Below are 15,962 nucleotides of genomic sequence, written 5' to 3'. Positions count from 1 at the left end.
CGCCTCATACCTTACATCATAAAATTTGGATGGAAATTTAATCGTTTAAAATATTTGGTAAACACAACAAAATAACAATTAGATATGTATATTAAAACAATCAAGAACTAAATAAACGCATAAAATATATTAAATACGAGTGTTTTATATATTTGTTTACAATATATTTGTCTGTTTAGGGTGTACCGTTAGAACTCCATAACGAGCACGTGTTGTTGATGTTGACGTTTTAATATCCGGGTTCTGGTCGAGATGGACCAATGATAAGCTTCAGTCGCTACATGACGTCATGTTTATGACAAGCTCTCCAACATGGCGGAGAAGGGTCCACAAGTGAAAATTGGGCATTATATTTTAGGTGAAACACTTGGTGTTGGCACCTTTGGCAAAGTAAAAAGTGAGTATTTGATGCAAACTTTTCAATTTTTACCAATGTGTCATCTGACAATGCCGTGCATTCATAGCCTTACTAGGACAAGTCGCGTGCGCCTAGATTTTGTAAACAGCCTTGACTCGCGAGATCTTTCGATCAATAACCTTGCGGCTGCAATGTCGAGAACATGTATACGGTTTCACGTGTGATGCATTTTTACGTTGGATTCCAAATAACGATATTTGAATATTTCACTGCAAAAATATTAAAACACTGTTGACTGTCATAATATTGCAGCCGAAGGAAACTTGTGACGTGTTAATTTATTTTGTGCTATGTAGGGTAGTAATATGGCTTGTTTTGAGAAAAACATGTTTAAGTCGAGAGGTTGACATTGGAAAAAAACGTCCCCATGAAAACACGTAGGTTTGAATAATTACTGTTTGCCTGTTGTTGCGAAATAATATCCACATACTATTTTGTATTAACGTTGTTTACAATATAGTGTCATCAGTGCATAAATAGGGCACTATTAGTATTAATATTCCTGATTCAGACGTGTTTTTTTTCCAATTTGTCCTGCAATTCATGGTAATAAGATATGTGTACATTTATCTGTAGTTATTGCACCATATTTTCAACCATTATGAAGTTCCATAGTTTGGAAATAGTTTGCTTAAAGGACTGTGTTAGTTTGGAAGCAATATTTTTGCACCGCAATCTTGCTAATGGCAGTGTGGATCATAATAGTGTCACATACTTATTCAGTTTCAAGCTTGCAGTTTAGCAGTTCTACAATGATATACAATAGTAGATTACAAAATATATGAGAGTATGATTTTGACCAAATTTTCTTTGGGTGCAAAGAGTTTCTGTGTAATAGACGTAACAGTGTAGAAAGTCACTTGATCCTCTGAATACAGGGCAAGGAATTTTGAATCAGTACAGAATGTATCGGTAATTAAAATATATTGTAGCATCACACGCATTGCAATCACTGAGTGTAAGTCATCTGAATAATATCACTAACCCACCTATCCATCCATTGAATTTTCATAATTTACTATGATGACTCCCCATGCAATCTGTTCACATGGGGAGAACTTCTGCACTTTAATAATTAAAAAAAATACCTGGCCTAGTTTGTTCAGGGAGTTTAATATCACAATATTCTGGGTCAGGAGGGTACCACATGATCACTAAGAATGATAACCTATGAACCTTATGTTTACCATCAACTATAACACAATGTTTCAGGGGGGCAGTGGTGTAGCCTAGTGGTTAAAGTAATCGCTCTTCACGCAAAAGACCCAGGTTCAATTCCCCACATGGGTACAATGTGTGAAACCCATTTCTGGTGTCTCTTCTCTCTCTCTCTCTCTCTCTCTCTCTCTCTCTCTCTCTGGAACTCTGGAACTCTCTCTCTGGAAATCTCTCTCTGGAACTTGCTAACATTGCTAAAAGTGGCATAAGAGTAAAGTCACTCATTAAATAGAAAGTTTGAGTATACAGCCGAACACTGTTGTCTCAAGATTTACGGGACCAGGAAAAATATTGACTTATCCGAATATCGACACATCCGAGTTGGGCATATCGTCACATACCAACATGAAAGAAAACAGTAGATTGCATGTCTATTATTTATTTGTCCTCACAGAGATCGCAAATACACTTGGTAATCTCGTCATAGTGTCCATTTTGAAATATACAAAAGTTGGATTTACTCCACAAACGAAGTGAAGAAATCAGAAAGTTTTAACTGACGGGCATTTGGTGCTGAGGCATTTGGTTTGAGGCAACAAGAACAGTTATTTGTTCTTTACTTTGTTTCCCACCCACAACACAATAATCCTAATCCGCATTTCTCAACAATCAATTGCTTGTCACGTGACGACACAAGTCCCTGATCAGATTCTCACTATGTTTTGATTCGATACTATAATCCGTTATCAGGAGTGTTAAGTTGAAATTGGGAGTACATCCTAGTTAGATAAACAAACAAGTGACACCTACAACTCAATTAGCCTTAATTAGCTTACACTACCGCTACCTTTGATTCATGCCGCAGCGTGTGTGTAAACACGTGGAGACAGTCACAGTTCAGATGGATACTTGTCCGAGAAAGGTAGGTGTATATCGACTTTACGTGCAAATATTGAGTTAAAAGGGTAATTTTGCTTGTCGGGACCATGAAATCATATCGAGATATCCGAAATATCGACACATCCGTATCGAGTTGAAGTGTTCAAATAATGATAAATAATGAAGAAGGATTTTGCCGGGACCGAGGAATTATATCGGGACAACCGAGATATCGAGTTATCAGAGTTTGACACAACGGTGTTCGACTGTATCTTCAGCTGATATAAGGATACAAAACACTGTACAGTGCGTGATTATGAAGCGAATGTTTGAAATATAGAAATCTATGTGTTTTATGTCCCTGCAATGTGTCCTGACATGCATCAAATCTGTAGTTTGTAGTATAGCGGATAAAGGTCTGTTGAGAGTGGAAAGTCAAGTCTGGTACAATCACTGGCTGCTTTGTTCCAGACAATGTGAAAAGATGGTACTTGTTGTTTTCCTTGACTGCAACGTTGAACAGTGTAGAACCTCATAACACCTCTCCTCACCTAAAGCATAAATGGTGTGTGATTTAAACATTAATGTTTTAGTTGATAGTTTTATGATTATTGGACATTACTTTTTATCCGTGCTTGCCAGTACATTTCTATTGAACATCTATAGTATGTTGACATAATTATGATATGTATTTCAGGGCACAATACTAGATTTATTGGACTAACAAAATAATGGAGGACTCTTTGTAGTATCTATTAATATAAAGGCAATACCAGTGTACATAATATACATAGCACATGGCTTTGTTGTGACACGTCATGTGTCATGTCCGCAGGATAGTATTTCATAATATGTACAAGTACCTAGACATGATTGACATTTACATTCATAACAGATGAATTCCATGTTGAGTAGATGTTTGTATTGAGTTAGTATGTTATATGTTGTAAGCATTGTCTACTTATCAGTTTGCAAAACCTTATAGTTACTGGTTCCAAAGAAAACTCACAATGCCCAATGTAAAAGAAAACATAGTTAATATTCAATGGCTAAAAAATATCTGTTACTCTAATCTACAGTAACAAAATTGGATGATTCTAAATACTGGCCATAGACATGATGATCAAAATAAGTGTCTCCCAATTTGTAGTGGTTATAAACCTTACAGTGTACTTTGTTAATGTCAGAGCTCCAGATAAGATTTAGCTCATGTGGGTACTGTACCCACTGTATATTTTTGGAGTGGGTATTATGAATGTTGAGTGGGTATTTCATTTTCCTTTACCCACTGCTTTCAAATATGTGCGTATTTTAGTCATTTTACTCACCTAAGTATATGCCATTGAGTGAGTTTACTAAGCAGGTATGTTCTGCCTTATGTCATACCTAATCAAAACCAACTTAAATATAATGGAAATAATTTCATTAAAAAAATCACTCATCCTATACTGACAATACAACACTTGTCCTATACTAACAGTACAACACTTGTCCTATGCTAACAGTACAACTTGATAGCAATTGATGTCTTTTTCATTACGCGAGCGATTTTTAAAAATATATTCCGTACGCATTTGTTTTAAACTTTCTGCGTATCTAACATTTTAAATGCGTAATTGGTACGCAACAATTATTTTTCAATGCGTAATTCTATGCGTATTTTACCCGGATACGCAGCTTATCTGGGCCTCTGAATGTAAAAATAAAAAATAAACAACTCTGGTTCAATGTGGAATAGAGATCATATCTTTACTTGAAGCACATCAACATAATAAGAGTATGTTTATCATGTTTATGAACACAGGTACTTACACTGGTGTTTTTGTTTTCCAGTTGCCACCCATCATCTTACTGGTCACAAGGTAGCTGTGAAGATTTTAAACAGGCAGAAAATTAAAAGTCTCGATGTTGTGGGGAAAATCAGGAGAGAGATTCAGAATCTCAAACTCTTCAGACACCCTCATATAATCAAACTGTAAGTCAGAAGAAAGTGATGTGCTGCAGGCATTCAGATTGCTTCTTCCTCTAAGACATTGGGGCTGGGGTAGACTAGTGGTTAAAGCTTTCGGCTCATAACACTGAAGACCCGGGTTCGAATCCCCACATTAGTGCAATGTTTGATTCTGTGAAGCCCATTTCTGGTGTCCCCTGCCGTGATAATGGCTGGGGACATTGCTAAATATTGCTAAAGTGGCGTAAAACCATACTCACTCAAAGACATTCATTGAATTTTGAAGACGTCTTAATGCTTTTAGCCCCCAATATTAATCACTGATACTGCAACCATGATCATGTGCATTGATGTCCCTCACAACTTCAACATACTACCATAATGTTGAGGTATCATTGCAAGGTATACCCAATTTCTATATTGAATGCAAGAAATATTGATTTGATTTGAAACTTGAATACAAATATGAGTATCAGTACATGGTAGATTACGTTTGTGATTACCCAGATACCAGGTGATGAGCACCCCAACTGACATCTTCATGGTCATGGAATATGTGGCTGGCGGTGAACTGTTTGATTACATCGTCAAGCATGGCAGGGTAAGTTACACACTGTCAGTGTTGGATCAAAATAAGAAACTGCTGTAGTTATAGTCACAAAAGGAGAGGACATAGCACTAATCTTGTTACTATATTGAGTTTCAGTGGGCTTAATGAGGATATCATAATATACAGGCAATCTTTGTATCAGTGTCATTACGAAATTGACTCAAACAGTACTATGGCATTGCTAATTGGTTGTCTTTTTTGGCTGCTACCACTTTCCACCGTGTAGAGTTATGTCCCCCTGGCAGGAGCTGCCATTTCTGGTTCCAAATCCAATAGATTCTCTGATCTGATTAAGATCAGCATTAGCACTGTGCCATTATCTTTCACTTTCACTTTCAGTTAGTGGGAAATCGCTAAATCAGTAAATGTCTAGGACCTGGGTAATTTTCAGCTCACATGACTGGTAGTCAAGTGACTGCATTAACTTATCTGAAGCTTTAAACAAAAGTAGCTTACACCTGGTGTTTTGTTTCAGCTAAAGGATGCAGAGGCAAGGAGGTTCTTCCAGCAGATTATATCTGGGGTGGACTACTGTCATCGACACATGGTGGTGCACAGGGATCTCAAACCTGAAAACTTGCTGTTAGACCAGAACACCAATGTTAAAATAGCAGACTTCGGTAGGTAATGTCGAAGCAGAGAGGCTGTATATGTCGCTTTCAATCAAATTCCAACATTTCTGGTCTTGCTGATTTTGCTTGAAATTTGGTAGACATGGTAGATGCCATGTCAAATGTTCATTCAAATTTCATGTAAATATTTTGGAGGTTTTAAACAAATTGTAGAAATATGCCACCATGTTATTATTCAGTGTGAAAATATAATGAGGGTCCCTGATAAAGACTGACCTAGTTGAATAAATTTCATCAAATGCATCATTTATTTGATTAATTGCAGGTTTGTCTAACATGATGCATGATGGAGAGTTTTTGCGGACAAGCTGCGGCTCTCCGAATTACGCTGCTCCTGAAGTTATCTCAGGAAAGTAAGTCACATGATCCTTTTTAATTGATTACCAACAGTTATTGGAATAACTTTAAATGTGAGGCTGTTTGGCATGGCCTGTCTCCCATTTCATTCTAAGTCTGGATGTTGTCTATTTCTGGTGTCCCCACAGTGATATTTCAGGAATATTGCTAAAACTAAGCAACTCAACACCATTCTCACTCATTCCTCAGGTCATTCATGTCTCTTCTCTGACATGGGTGCTTGCTCACTGTGATTGTTTTTTTGGCCAGTCAGCACCATACCGATGCTCATGAGTTCAAAGAGGTAAAATGTCTATGCCTTGCATCGCTTCGGGTTATCCTCACACGTCAGTCTGACAGCACATGAAACAACTGAAATACTATTCAAAGTGGCATTACTCACCACTCACTCACTCTCACTCACTCCTCCACTCCACTCACTCACTCACTCACTCACTCACTCACTCACTCACTCACTCACTCACTCCACTCACTCACCTCACTCACTCACTCACTCACTCACTCACTCACTCCTCCTCACTCACTCACTCACTCACTCACTCACTCACTCCCTCCCACTCACTCCACTCACTCACTCACTCACTCACTCATGTAAATGTTTCAAAACTGTGGACACACCCCTGTATTATAACATTGTTTTCAGGCTATATGCAACATTGTTTTCAGGCTATACGCTGGTCCAGAGGTGGATATCTGGAGCTGTGGTGTTATTCTGTATGCCTTGCTGTGTGGAACGGTAAGTGGACTCAGTGTGTACAAGTGAACATATACATGCTGGAGCACCAGAAATGTTTCAGTTCATAATTCAGTGTCAGTGCTATGATCATGGTACTATTGAATCAGTGTTTAACTGTTACAAGTGTATAATCATCACAGATTGTGTATGTATACTCAGCATGGAAAATAACTATAACATACACTGCCAATGGTGCAGTTGTATAGATCATGTTGGAAGAATAATTTGATGACTCTGCGATTTGATTAATTAATCTTGTCTATTTCAGTTACCATTTGATGATGAACACGTCCCTACACTATTCCGGAAGATCAAATGTAAGTAGAGAACTTTTCATTATCCCCCGCAATGCGTTTTGCGGGGGTATTAAAATGGAGTCCGTCCGTCCGTGCACATTTGTCTTTTCCGGAGCAGAACTCTAAAACCGTTCAATATTTCTTCACCAAACTTGGCACATACATGGATCTGGTGGTGTACTGGTGCCTTTTGGTAGTTTTGGAATTCTGAATAAAATATTTTTGGCATTTCCATGGCAACAAGTTCGACTTTGACTGAAATTAGTGGTAGTGCTCTTTTCTGGAGCAGAACTCTAAAACCGTTCAATATTCTTCACCAAACCTAAAATATTGCCTTTTGGTAGTTTTGGAATTCTGAATAAAATATTTTTGGCATTTCCATGGCAACAAGTTCGACTTAGACTGAAATTGGTGGTTTTGCTCTTTTCGTGAGCAGAACTCTACAACCATTCACTATTTCTTCACCAAACTTGGTACATATATTGGTCTGGTGGTGTACTGGTGCCTTTTTGGTGGTAGTTTTGGAATTCTGAATAAAATATTTTTGGTGTACTGGCATTTCTATGGCAACAAGTTTGACTAAAACTGAAATTAGTGGTAGTGCTCTTTTCCGGAGCAGAACTCTAAAACCGTTAAATGTTTCTTCACCAAACTTGGCACATAGATTGGTCTGGTGGTGTACTGGTGCCTTTTGGTAGTTTTGGATTTCTGAATAAAATATTTTTGGCATTTCCATGGCAACAAGTTTGACTTAGCCTGAAACTGGTGGTAGTGCTCCTTTCTGGAGCAGAACTTTAAAAACCTTTCAATACTCTCCTTCCACTTTTCTATATACACACCTAAATATTTGACATAATCATAACTCGTAGACATAATCATGAAGAGTATTTTGCCATTGCGGGGGATATTGATGACTTTGTCTTCTTGTTGAGTTCATATATAAGAGAGTTAAATGCTAAATGGCTAAAAATATGCTTACATATACCTATGTTTATACTTACATGTATTGATAGATTGATAAACAATAACAGTGGTGTTTTGTAACATTTTCTGTTAATCTAAGTGTCCATAAAAATGTGGTATGCTTCTTAGACCTGTATCACTTGGGCTTGCCTTCCATGTGAAACTTTAAAATTGTGAAGATTAAACTTTAATACTGTGAAAGCATTAAACACAACTTCAGGAAATTCACTCACTTGAATAACTTTCAGCTGGCCTCTTCGCCATCCCTGAATATCTCAGCAAGGATGTTGTGTCCTTATTGTGCCATATGCTACAAGTAGACCCTCTCAAGAGAGCAACAATACAAGACATCAGGTAAGTGTGCATCTCCCACTGACTGAGACACTTTGTGTGAGCTGATCTGTACATGGTTTACAGATAACTTAAGTGGAAGCTGATGTAAGGGACATAACTCTTGTTAGCTGGCAAGTAGAGTCATTTAATATTACACTCTGTGAATGGTGAATCATATTGTACATACTTCGAGTATATTTGTATCATTATTCTATGTTACAAAGTGGAGGGAGATGCAGGAATGATTGTTGTCTGTCTCACAACCTTCCATCACATTTACTACTTCAGTTTAGCCATATATGAGTATTTCATGATTTTTTTATTTTTATGTTTCAGTTGCAATAATTTGCTACCTGATTTTGTTACTTTCTGCAGCAAATTTAATTTTAATACCCACCCACTCACTGGGTACATATTATCTAGCAGTAAATCTTGAACTTGATACATCTTAAATGTTTAAAAACACAAGAATCTGCTCCTAGCATCTAGTATTGCTGATTTATAGGTTTCTTTTCCACTATAATTTGTTTGTATATGATATGTGAAATGAATTTAGGGATCATGAGTGGTTCAAGAAAGATCTGGCTGGGTACCTGTTTCCATCTCCGAACGACCAGGATGCCTCTATAGTGGATCTGGATGTCATCAGAGAAGTTTGTGATGTAAGTATGGGAGTATTCACACTAGTCTGAACTAGGTTTGGTGGGCAACTGTAATCCATGTCATGTCCATAATTATCACATATTGTGAAGATACAGGTTAGAATTGGTCTTCGCAAACCCATGCTTGTTGTAAGAGGCAACTAATGGGATCAGGTGGTCAGACTCGCTGACTTGGTTGACACATATCATTGTATCCTAAATCTGATGCTCATGCTGTTGATCACTGGATTGTTTGGTCCAGACTTGATTGTTTACAGAGTCATATAACTGGAATAGTGCTGAGTGTGGCATTAAACAATAAACAAAATTATCTGTATTGCATATTTGAAACAATTTGTCCACTCTCTTTTGCTTCTGTAATCCTGAAACCACTGAATGTGGACTGTATGATGAAAGATTAGTCTTCTCTCATCATAGAAATGTTCATATAATTGTGTCTTTATTTCTCAGGAAATTACTTTTAAAACTAATCTTAATATAACAACTTGTAATTTTGTATGTAAAATGGTGTTTGAGGTTTGTGTGTTTTTCCCCCCACAAATCACATTATCCATGACTCTCTGTTTGTAAAGAGTTTTTGAAATGAAACCTTTCATTTGATAGAAATTCAACGTAGATGAGCTGGACGTTCAGAGGGCTATCCTGAGTGGGGACCCACACGACCAACTGGCTATCGCCTACAATCTCATTATAGACAATCAGAGGTTTGCAGATGAAAGTAAGTCAGCCTCCGAAGCATGCATGTAATGATGACCAAAATGTAGCTTGTAATATACTGATATTACATAAAGTCAGAGGCATTCAGATGTAATATCTAAATAGTGCAGTGAACTCTGTAAGCTGCTTAATATCGTTTTGAGAATGAAATCAAGAAAAAATGACTCATGCCTCTTGCATTTTCTAAAGAGGCCCCACAGTTTTGCCATTTTAACTGATTTTAATCTGCCATTACGATTAATGTATTGTTTACATCCTCACTCTTCAGCTTCTAAAACAGAGATGAAAGAATTCTACCTTGCCTCTTCCCCGCCTCCAGAGTCATTCCTGGTGAGTTGTTACATGAGGCTGTTTTTATACTATGGCTTTGTAAGGTGACATATATTTCTCACACACGGAGACAGAACATTCTGCAAAGCAGGAGCTGTTTTGTGGAACAAACTTTTAGCCTACTTACGTGACAACACCAACATCACAAGTTTCAGATCTGAACTGAAAACCTTCATGTTCAAGAGAGTGTACAACTAAGCGCGCCTTTGAGCAGTTTTCTAGATTAAGGCGCTATAGAAATGCCTAACTTATTATTATTATTAGTTTACTAATCATAGAAGGAATATAGAGGAAAGGCTTTAATGATTAGATTAATGTTATCTCACATTATTGCATTGAGTGCAAGTTGAAGTTAGTGTCAAAATGGACCCGTGAAGATCCAGGTTAGAATTGATCTTCAGTAACCCATGCTTGTTGTAAGAGGCAACTAACGGGATCGGGTGGTCAGGCTTGCTGACTTGGTTGACACATGTCATCATATCCCAATTGTGTGGTTCAATGTTCATGATGTTGACCACTCGATTGTCTGGTCCAGACTTGATTATTTACTGACAGCCGCTTAACTCACTCACTAGTGTCGAAATGTTTCTGAATTTTTTTGAAAATAAGAACTTAAAAAAATTCCTAAATAGTGATTAGCCTTCCAGGGTCATATGATTTAAAGTCTTAAATAAATGCCTGGTCTGAAGTGAGTCTGTAAGAGTCATTGTCTGATCCATGTGTCATCCTTCCTTATAACATATATGTTGCACCTATGTCTGCCACTAGGTAGGTGTTGTTAAGTCTGGAGTAACTTTGTTGACAGCGGCAGTCATCCATTCATTCCCTCAGTCCATGCTTACATAACTGCAACATTAAGCTACAGGATGTGTGATTAGCTTCTCATCTCATAACTGAATTAAAGGTATGTTGTGTTCTGTATATTCCAGGCCTCTAGTCCTATGAAACCTCACCCAGAACGAATGCCAGGTTGGTGACCCTTATCTTCTTGTAATTGTCAAAATGTTGGTGTAAATTAAATCAGTGAGCATGATCTTATAGTTTTAGTTGGTATGTTAGTTTCGAGCTGTAATCACTTTGTACCTATTTCAGAAATAAAGGATGTGACCCACACATTAGATCCAGTCAAAAGTCCGCCATCAGGACAGAGGCCTGTACAGCCTGCACCAAAAAAAGCCAAATGGCATCTGGGTATGTCGGATTAACTTAATTCTTATGGGGGAAATGATTCATTGAAAGTTTCAATATGATGAACCTGGACACGCCTATTCCTTGTCTGAAGGATCAAATTCATGTGTACATTGTCCAGTGAAGATAATTCTTTTAATGATTATAATTAAGGAGTTAAATTGCTAGTTGCAGGATGGTATTATACTGGGAACATATAGGGAGTCCTTACTATAGTTGGTCCCTAAATGCTGGTGATGATGAATATGTCGACAACAGAGTGAATCATTGCTCATAATATCAATCACTAGATAGTCTGGTTCTGACTCCTTTAATTACATGCTGTGGTTGTTTAGGTTCAATCGTATTGAGTGCATTTTAAAACACACACATAATGTTAAAACTAGCATTATCACTAACACTGGCACTTCCATATATTTTATGACAATTGTAATTGTTTCAATTGGATTTCTTTCAGGTATTCGGTCACAGAGCAAGCCACAAGATATTATGCATGAAGTCTTTAGAGCTATGAAATCACTGAACTTTGTGAGTTTTGTGCTATCACTTTACATACCTTACTGTTACAATTATATCCCTTCTGTTAGATCATTCTAGAATGAGACCCGTGAAGATCCGGGGTAGAATAGGTCTTCAGCAACCCATGCTTGCCACAAAAGGCGACTATGCTTGTCGTAAGAGGCGACTAACGGGATCGGGTGGTCAGGCTCGCTGACTTGGTTGACACATGTCATCGGTTCCCAGTTGCGCAGATCGATGCTCATGCTGTTGAACACTGGAATGTCTGGTCCAGACTCGATTATTTACAGACCGCTTCCATATAGCTGGAATATTGCTGAGTGTGGCGTAAAACTAATCTCACTCACTCACTCATTCTAGAATGGAGTTATGATCTTGTAGCTTTGAACATGAATCATCTTGATAATAACCAGTGGTAACTCTTCGTATATTCTGCTACATTGTGTGTATAGGAGGACAGAGATCTGTCTTGCATGCATATCTACCATAATTGTTCTCATCAAGATGTGATATTAAGCATCTACAGCATTTAGATTACACTGTAATTGACATTTTGTAGCACCTCTTACTAACCAAAGAAAAGCGTTGTAGGGATTTCTAAAATATGCACCCAGTATCCCTTGTATATCTCTAAATGATAGGGTGCATATTAAGGCTATAACGATTCATTTGCATATTCGGTGAATCGAACCGTAGCCCTTCATGAATTCAATTAAGTTATTCGAACCAGAACAGAATATTAACAATGGGGGCATGTTTTACTTGAACTTGATTTTGTGTGAGATATGCAGTAATGGAATATGTACTAGTTGCAGTAGTATCATTTAGTTCCAAGGCTGTGTACGCGGTACTGCTTACATAACAAATTTGAGTGTCATTGACTGGTTATTGCTGTGACAAATCAAAACTGTCAACATGGGGTTCCATATTGTACATCAATCTACAATATTGTATTCGTGAATAATTATTCATTATTAGTTAATATTCATGATAATGTATCATATTCACCACATAGTGTATTCGTTAGCCCTAGCACTGCATATTGAGCCAATCAGACATTCTTGACTGATTGTGTGTCAATGTGTGAATTTTTGTTTTGTCTGGTTAAATTTACCTGTTGCTGTGAATTCAGCCTCAAAGTTCTCTTATCCTCATTTTGAAAACAGTTTTAATGCAGAGTCTTATGTTTAAATACAAGCTAGTTGATATGCTAACTCTTGCATTAAAATGATATTGTATTGATGATGCACAATTACTAGTTGATCATAACATCTTGTCATTTCATTTTGTCAACAGGAATGGAAAATAGTCAACAATTATCATGTTCGAGTCAGGAAGAAGAATGAAATCTCTGGAAAGTTTGTAAGTCAAGTGTTGATAGTCAGCTGAAAGTATTAAGGGGATATAATTGGACTGAAAGTTTGGAGTGGATAATGTGTGTAAGGGGTACAGGTTGATAGTGAGGGTGGATGGTTACAAATCAATCAGGTGATAATCTGGCCCAGACTCGGATATTTAAGGGCTGCCATCCTATTGCAGGAATATTGCTTAAGCATTGTTACACATCAAACAGCACAAAAGCATTGTTCCAATTTAATGTGGATATAGAGACTGAGGGGTGCAGGATTATTTAAAAGAGCAAGAATGTATATAATGGACTGAAATGAACAGGGCTGCTCTTTTACAGTATTAAAATGACGTATGTATTTTCAGACCAAGATGAGCCTACAGCTGTATCAGGTTGACCAGAAGAGCTTCCTGCTTGACTTTAAGAGTCTTTCTACAGTGCAGACTATGGATGCCATAGAAACTCTAGAGCAAATATCAGACGAGAGGATGGATGTTGACGAGGAGGGAGATGGACAGTGCCACCAGACACTTGAGTTCTTCGAGATGTGTGCCAATCTCATCACAGCACTTGCTCGATGAGTCACAAACCATTCATCGTCAGTACTTCACGGGATTGTATATTGTGTGTTCCTCCATCATCCATGAGTACATATGTTCATGATGAGGTGTAGTTGCTGATTTTAACCACTGTATGAAGTGGACTGCCAGAATCAGGGAGCCAGTTAGTGTGCAACCCAGTGAGGGCATATCATACATCGCTGAAACAGTATTGGTTCTTACTTAATGAGCAACGTGCTATTGAGTACTGTACAGATTGCTTCTATAAAAAGCGTCTTCTCATTGGGGTAGCCTTGTGGTTAAAGCATTCGCTAATCACTCAGAGGACCCAGGTTTGATTCCCACATGGGTGCAATGTATTATGCCCATTTCTGGTGTCCCCCTGCCATAATATTGCTTGAATATTACTAAAAGTGGCATAAAACCATACTCACTCCCTCTGAAGCAGGGGTGGAAATAACCCATTGCCCGACTCCCCAGTCCAGTGTTTTTTTCTGTCGGGAAAGCAAATTTGTATATCACACTGTGCTGGTGTCCAGTTGACTTTCCAGTGTTAATTATGTTGTTTATTTATAAAATCAACAACAAAATCGGCCAGTATAGTGGAAAAATTATCAGGGCAAGTGATTTTACTTGTGCCACTGTACCGGAGTTTTAAAGTTATTTCCACCCCTATGAAGATAGACCTGTCACTACAATACTGCATGGCAGTCATATGTACTCATGGCTGACGAAGGAGCTCAGTGTCTGCAGCTGATGAAGTATTAATGATGCTGAACAATAGACATGGTGCACTGGGAATGGATAAGCTCAGGCTGAGAGTTGCTCAGTAGGTGTTGAGATAGAGAACAGTTGGCTGAAAATGTACAGAATTGATTGTTATACTCAGAAGAGATCTTTTCGCACAAATGAAACGGTAATGCTTAACATATGACTGTGTGCTTTGATAATGTTAGCATTATCGTAGGCTGATTGTGACGAGAGTGTGAGAAGTAAACACATGGAAACAGTGTTGCTTGTTTGTCAGAGAGAGGAGGTGTTGACTGTTATTTAGAGACAAGTTGTGCATTCACCTGTATGAAATTCACATGGAAACAGTGTTGCTTGTTTGCCAGAAAGATGAGGTGTTGACTGTATTTTAGAGACAAGTTGTGTATTCAGTTGTATGAAAATCACAAAGCATAATCAGACATTGGAATTATTCTCCAAAAGAGCATGATGCATGTATCTGAAGCAGGGATTTGCCTTGGTCTGTTTAGGTTTATATCTACAGAATTGAGATAATATGTTTTGGGGGAATCAGTGTTACTGAAGCAGTGATAATTGTTCACGCGTGTGGGGGGTTCCTTATGAGATTGATGAAAATCGACTACTGACACTGTGATCTTGTATTTCTGACAAGAATAGAAATGTAAGTTGCAGCATGCTGTGAATTAGGGAAAGGAGACCTAAAGTATTAAATGGTTCAAACAGCCATGTTTTTTTTGGTTTTGTTCTCATTGTAATTTATTTGCGTCTTTCTCTGCTTCCAGTAAAACCCTGTCTGAGAACAACTCTTTCTTGTAGATTTGTTTTGAGGTATTTATCCGGTTTAAAAAAATTTGAAGTCAGTATAATATGATGAAAAATGAATTAAAATGTAAAATGAATTAAACTTTGAGGATGAGGTTTACAGTTATTTGAACACAAAATGATTTACTTGTACGTTTCACATTTAAGCAATTTCATGAAATAAGCTCCAAACTGCATTTTGAACAGGAAGAATTAGTACTGATTGTGTTCATATTGTATTAGTGCAATGTTTGCTGCATAAGAAGTTGTTACTTGTTATCATCCTGAAAATATGTACAGATTCAATGTAGGTACTGTAAATGATCTCACTGCCTTTGAGCAGGCAGCGAAACAGCTGTTGTGGATATGTAGTGCCTTTTTGTACATGATCATCTGAAAGTGATTTTGTGTGACTTAAGCAAGTAGTTAAGCTCTCAGTCTGGAGCAGCTTGTAAGGAATTTGTCATAGTTGAGTCTTTCTTAGTAGTGTATATATTCGCTGGTTCTAAAAATGAAACTGTCAATCGTGACAAAGCGACAGGTTAGATGTTGAGGGGATTTCATCTTTAATGAAGAATTTGGTTCTATTGATGGTAGCTGTGTTAATATTAAGCATGCTTCATTGGCAAATATCTGCAATTTTGCTTCTGCTATTTATGCAAAAAAGGACCCAAGGCTATTCTTTTATACAGGCATATTGTTTTATTTATGAAGAATATATTTTGTTCAGTGTAACCATGTTTGTTTCTGATAT

General features: G+C 37.6%; 1 protein-coding gene across 1 annotated transcript; it reads left to right on the top strand.

Annotated features, from left to right (window-relative positions):
- Positions 1–292: 292 nt before the first annotated feature.
- On the top strand, positions 293–14,062 carry LOC124260095 (5'-AMP-activated protein kinase catalytic subunit alpha-2-like). Its single transcript, XM_046694344.1, has 16 exons — positions 293–397; positions 4,289–4,430; positions 4,914–5,007; positions 5,492–5,636; positions 5,914–6,001; positions 6,672–6,741; positions 7,010–7,058; positions 8,249–8,354; positions 8,890–8,995; positions 9,599–9,713; positions 9,981–10,042; positions 10,972–11,011; positions 11,135–11,233; positions 11,688–11,758; positions 13,046–13,111; positions 13,463–14,062. The coding sequence occupies exons 1-16, from the start codon at positions 313–315 to the stop codon at positions 13,676–13,678; spliced, it is 1,554 nt and encodes a 517-aa protein (XP_046550300.1). The 5' UTR covers positions 293–312; the 3' UTR covers positions 13,679–14,062.
- Positions 14,063–15,962: the final 1,900 nt, after the last annotated feature.

Source organism: Haliotis rubra, unplaced genomic scaffold (assembly GCF_003918875.1).
Source record: "Haliotis rubra isolate DU_JTF1 unplaced genomic scaffold, ASM391887v1 Scf75, whole genome shotgun sequence".
NCBI lineage: Eukaryota > Metazoa > Mollusca > Gastropoda > Lepetellida > Haliotidae > Haliotis > Haliotis rubra.
Note: the sequence above shows the minus strand (reverse complement) of the source record. Positions and strands in the feature narration are given on the sequence as shown.

What these genes read in the sequence shown, in the direction of transcription:
- LOC124260095 (XM_046694344.1), top strand. Translation starts at nt 313, where the DNA reads ATGGCGGAGAAGGGTCCACAAGTGAAAATTGGGCATTATATTTTAGGT. An exon ending in TCAGAGGTTTGCAGATGAAA is followed by an intron (nt 9,714 to 9,980) that starts GTAAGTCAGCCT and finishes CTCACTCTTCAG; the next exon opens with CTTCTAAAACAGAGATGAAA. An exon ending in AAAAGCCAAATGGCATCTGG is followed by an intron (nt 11,234 to 11,687) that starts GTATGTCGGATT and finishes GATTTCTTTCAG; the next exon opens with GTATTCGGTCACAGAGCAAG.